This window comes from Bombus bifarius, unplaced genomic scaffold (assembly GCF_011952205.1).
Source record: "Bombus bifarius isolate JDL3187 unplaced genomic scaffold, Bbif_JDL3187 scf7180000008501_frag, whole genome shotgun sequence".
In the NCBI taxonomy this organism is placed as follows: domain Eukaryota; kingdom Metazoa; phylum Arthropoda; class Insecta; order Hymenoptera; family Apidae; genus Bombus; species Bombus bifarius.
Genome location: NW_022884689.1, coordinates 1 through 5,830, shown reverse-complemented (window position 1 = coordinate 5,830; position 5,830 = coordinate 1). Strand labels below are relative to the sequence as shown.

General features: G+C 34.9%; 1 protein-coding gene across 1 annotated transcript; it reads right to left on the bottom strand.

Annotated features, from left to right (window-relative positions):
• Positions 1-4,813: 4,813 nt before the first annotated feature.
• On the bottom strand, positions 4,814-5,450 carry LOC117213145. The gene is made up of 2 exons (XM_033458495.1): positions 5,413-5,450; positions 4,814-5,334 (listed from the first exon to the last, which is right to left on the bottom strand). Exon 2 carries the CDS (start codon positions 5,302-5,304, stop codon positions 4,921-4,923), a length of 384 nt encoding a protein of 127 aa, XP_033314386.1. The 5' UTR covers positions 5,305-5,334; positions 5,413-5,450; the 3' UTR covers positions 4,814-4,920.
• Between the last annotated feature and the right edge of the window lie 380 nt (positions 5,451-5,830).

The following is a 5,830-nucleotide window of genomic DNA, read 5'->3' as shown; positions in this document are numbered from 1 at the left end:
CACCGATAATAAGTTTTAACAAAAAAAAAAAAAACATATAAATATAAATTTTTTTTTATATATATTAATAATAATAAAAGATTATTCTTATTTCTAATAAACTCGAGAGTAAGAAACAATTTAATAAATTGTTAAATAAAAAGGTCGTCGTACAAGCAACAGTAAGGATAAGTTTAAAATCAGCAGTTGTGCCAGTACGGATCGAGGCGAACAAAATTCTACTGAAATCAGGAACAGTATGTACCTTTAGCGAAGGAAACTGTCTAGACGCTGAAGACGGATACACTTATTGGCAACCACAACCACCCTCACCATGCAAATTTGATCAGTGCGATGTGCTATATGAAGGAATTGCTACAAAGATCCAGGAAATAAAAACCAACAGAGAATCAGCACAACCAGTTTACGCACTAACAACGCAAGAAGTAACATTTGCACTGACTAAAACCGGAGAACAGCCACTGTGTGGATATACCCTACTATCCACCGAACACCCCAAATAGTTGAAACAACAAGAGGAAATACGTTTATCTCCAAAAGCAAGACAGCAGTCGAAAACTTGGACATATTCGCATACGTCAACTCAAAATTCATTTACGTAGAGAAACATATTAAACGACAAATGACAACATTGTACCATGATATACTGACACAAAGATGTACCACGCAGAAGAAACTAATAGAAAATGCTTTAAGCTTAGCAATCTTACTGCCCGATGAATTTGCATATACCATATCCAAAACCCCAGGACACATGGCCCTGATCGCAGGAGAAGCAGTCCACATAGTCAAATGCATTCCGGTACAAGTAAAAGTACGACATATAACAGAATGCTACTCGGAGCTACCCGTTTGGCAAGGGAATCGCACCGCATTTTTAACGCCAAAAACACACATCCTAACGCAACACGGAAACCACAGAGAATGTAGCGCGGTACTACCTACGCTATACAATATCGACGGACTCTGGCACAAATTCGTACCAAAACCCATGGAAACAATTGCACCACAGGAACTCCGCCCGGACGTACGCCAAACGTGGCAATATTCAGCACCATCGTCGTTGGCCACGAGCGGAATATATACCCAAAAAGACCTCGATGCACTACGGGACCACGTCATGTTCCCGGCAGAAAAATCTGCAGTTTTGAACACATTGGCCAGAGGAGCAACAGGAAAAACAATCGTCCCTGGAACAGTAAACATCCTGGGAATGATGGACGAAAACACATTAACGACAATAGCAAAAAATACCGTATCAAGCTTATGGATTGGTTTTATGGAATTTGGAACTGTCAGTGCAGCAATATTTGGAATACTTGTAATATTTAAACTAATCAAGACGATAATAGATATAGCCATACACGGATACCAGTTACGTGAAACTTACGGATGTGGAATCGCCCTATTAGGAGCAATAAGCGGCTCAGTTACCCACCTGCTACTATACCTCAAAAGAAAACGAAATATCGATGATCAAACAGCACAACCTCGAGGGATATCGATAACACCGGTAGTCACTTAACAACCAACGCCATCTACGTCCGCCTTGAGCGAACTCAGAGACACCATCAGTCAAATTTCCTTTGGAAATTTGAACTCCAAGGGCGGGGGTGTCACGTCCCGCGCTCCGCACGCGCCGTAACAAGAACAAGAAAACTATTCTATACAAAACGCGCGAATAAAGATTTGAATGCACAAACGAACACACGGCGCTACGAAACTAAAGGAAGGATTAACAAAGCGAGGGCGACTAATAAATCCAACCAATATAAAATAAAATAAATAAAACCAGCTAACGGATTGAACGAGTTACGAACCAAACAAATAAACCAGGAAATAAGAATAACTACAAAAAGGGAAATAATTGAAGCGCCAGAAATACATGTATATATAAATATATTTTAATCAATCAACTTGGAGAGTTACATATAAGTATAAACATATATGCTAGATATGTAATAAACTAGTAAATATTAGTGTTAGTGCTTATAATACTATGCAACAAATACAATATTATCAATTTATGAAATATAAGTATATACGAAGTTAAAAACTAATAGTCTAACGAATACATAAAACATACAATATTGTATTATTAAAGAAATAAAAGTTACATTGTCAGAAACATATATATATGTGTGCGCATTCTATTAAACAGAAACATACTTAAAACTAGCCTACGTTCCGGTAAAGAGTTATAAAATAAGAACTACGCTACGAAACATGCATGTCTCTATATAAACATATAAAAATCTATATTCTAAACTACTACTAATCTATGTGCATTCTACAATCTGAAGTACATATTTAAAACTAGCCTACATGCCGGTAAAGCATTATAAAATAAGAACTACATTATGAAACATGCATGTCTCTATATAAACATATAAATAATCTATTTTCTAAACTAAAACCACTATTAATAATCTACAAAAAAAATAGAACACACAACGCAACACTTGGGACCAAGCGACAACCTGTCGACAGGCCAAACGCTCAAAATAATTAACACCGCAACGACTTGAGGAATTGCTTACAGAAATTCTGTCATCAAGCACAAATATGTAAACACACATTAAACGCACAATAATCTAGAAACAAAACCTTCAATACTATGTTGTCACAATACAAAATATATATGTATATATGAAATCAAATGATTGACACATAACCTCAAATACACAAAAGAATCTAAATGAAAATCACTTTGCCAGAAATATATACATATATACGTGTGCGGGTGCGTGTTCTATCTTATTAAATGAAATTAATATAAAATAAATAATTAACATTTCATTTCGTACGAACACTACATGAACGAGAGAAATGTACATATAAATACGTATATATATATATATATAAATATATATATATATATATATATATATGTATGTGTGAGTGCATATGTTTTATATTATCGAATACTCTATAAAATAAACTACTCAAAACAATAAATAACGCAATCGAAGAATTACAAAACATTAGCCATATTGAAGTGACACACAACATAAACATATATAAATATATATATACATATTATACTATTGTCACTTTAAAACAATATTAATAAATAAATGTTCCAATTGCGGTAGAATAAGGAAAAACGAGCGACAGACGAAAAATTACTTCGATATCAAACAAAACTAAAGACCCGTCACTAAAAACTTTACTGATGACATTTATGAGCAGCCGTCATGGCGACAGGAATATTAGGGATTAATGGAAGTCAGGCGCGAGAAACAAATCATGAAAACACATTGTTAACACTTTTCTTTAATAAATTCTATGCGCAACTACAAATGTAAAAAAAAAAATATATATGTATAATTAATTAAAAGGGGGGAAATATAAAATTGAAAAAAATAACAAACGTAAAATAGATAACCTAACACTATCACATTCAAAATATATATATATATATATATATGTCGGGTTATCATTAGGATTTAAGGCGCGTAACGATTCTTCGTTTGAATTAGCCATTGTTTTACAAAACAGAGAATATATTTACACGAATAAACAAGGTTTTACAAATATTATGAATAATGAATTTTGTAAATGATATGATTGATTAACAAATGATAAATTAAATTATTAATTAGATTAAAGAATAATAAGTTTTATCGAACAATAAAGAAACGAATAATATATCTTACGATTTACTAATTTAACGAATAATGAAAATTAACGATTGATAAATTTACAAATATTGAATTTAATTTACGCTATAAACAATGATCCGGGGTTCAAACGAATACACGGTCAACGGGAAAACTTTAAACAATTTTATAACTCAAAAATACGTTTGCTGAATCACTCGGAAAAAATTACTCGATGTATCACTTTCCAAGGCGACCACACGAATGCCTCTCTGATTAAAATCTTTTTCGTAATACGACTGCATTTGTTTGTTATATTCTCGCTGGACACATCGAGAAGGTTCCAATCGTTGTTGCTAGGCAATATCTGTCAAAAGTTTGTTATATACTCCTTGGAAACATCGAGAAAGATCCAAACGCCGTTGCTAGGCAGTTTCTGTCTGGAGATTGATTCCTCATACAACGTGTGTCCCATTATATCGACATTTCTAAAGTACAATTCTATGTGATTTCTAGGGAGAACAATACAACCGATCCACACCTTCGTCAGGCAAAACGTTTATCCCGTGACCGTGGCTACGTTCAGCGACCAGTTGTCACCTCGAACCCACTTTCGCTTTTCACAAATGTCAAACAATTACAGATGACAATTACTTAATTACAGTTATGATAAAATCTGGGCTAAAGCATTAAAAGGCTTTCTCAAAATTGCATAGGGAAGGCTCCGGTTTTCATTTCATCTCAGACATATATATACATATTATACTATTGTCACTTTAAAACAATATTAATAAATAAATGTTCTAATTGCGGTAGAATAAGGAAAAACGAGCGACAGACGAAAAATTACTTCGATATCAAACAAAACTAAAGACCCGTCACTAAAAACTTTACTGATGACATTTATGAGCAGCCATGTTGGATTTACACGCGTCATGGCGACAGGAATGTTAGGGATTAATGAAAGTCAGGCGCGAGAAACAAATCATGAAAACACATTGTTAACACTTTTCTTTAATAAATTCTATGCGCAACTACAAATGTAAAAAAAAATATATATATATATATATAATTAATTAAAAGGGGGGAAATATAAAATTGAAAAAAATAAGAAACGTAAAATAGATAACCTAACACTATCACATTCAAAATATATATATATATATATATATATATATATATATATTTAGATAATAGATAACCTAGCACTATCACATTCAAAATATATATATATATATATATTGAACACAAAACAAAATACATCAAAAAATTAATAATAGTAAGGAACATCAAACAGCGAACCAAGAAATTGAAGCAACTACACTAAATCAAAATCGAAGCAAGGAGCTCCGGGATAAAGTTCGCTGAACTCACGCATACACCAATAGCGCACAACAGGGGAAATTCCCTTTCTCCCAGAAGCATGGTGACGAAGATGTGCCTCCAAAACCTCTTCGGGAATTTCATTCGCAAAACGAACTTTCACGCAACGATCGGTATAAACGATTTCAACCAGAGGGGGTTCCCTCTCCAATACGACGGTCTCTGCATCGAAGAAATTCTCGTCGAAAGTAACCAAATCGTCAAAGCCCAATTTCGACACGGCCTCGGCACCAATGTTGAATAGTTCCTCCAACCACTCTGATACTCGTGGTTTATCACAGGGCCGCATGCGTTTGATTGGTCCTCCCGAGTCGCCCATGGGTTCTTCGGAATCCCTCTTTCGCTTGAGCTGAGAACAACACGGTATATTTTAAATAAAACGAAACAGGACGAATCAAGCGGACTAAAAACAAGACTAAATACGTACCAGGGAAGTCTGGAAAGGAACCTCTGATGGAAACGACTCCGCAAACATTGTTCGAACGTCGATCACCGAAGCCTAGGGAAATAGCAAAAAAGGAAAAAACAATCAAAATCACAAAAACAACCTTAATATGCAAACATCCAAACTTACGCAAAACAACTCGAAGGAGGAGGTCCTTGTTATGGGAGAGCAGCGGAGCTGCGCGTGTTTACCCAGTAAACATTGAAATGATAATGATGCTGCAGCCATCAGCCCTTCCACGCGCCGAAGAACACCGGTAATTCCCACGGTACAGCACGTGGAAGTTTCTCGTGGAAAGGATTAGATCAGCGTGGAATGCTTCAAATCTCCTAGACGCTAGCTCAGCGGAACACAGGACTGATAAAAACTAAGTCGAAATATGGAATTTGCATTTTGTCAC

Bases quoted from the DNA above. Each gene is read 5' to 3' on its own strand.
- LOC117213145 (XM_033458495.1), bottom strand. From the start codon at position 5,304: ATGGGCGACTCGGGAGGACCAATCAAACGCATGCGGCCCTGTGATAAA.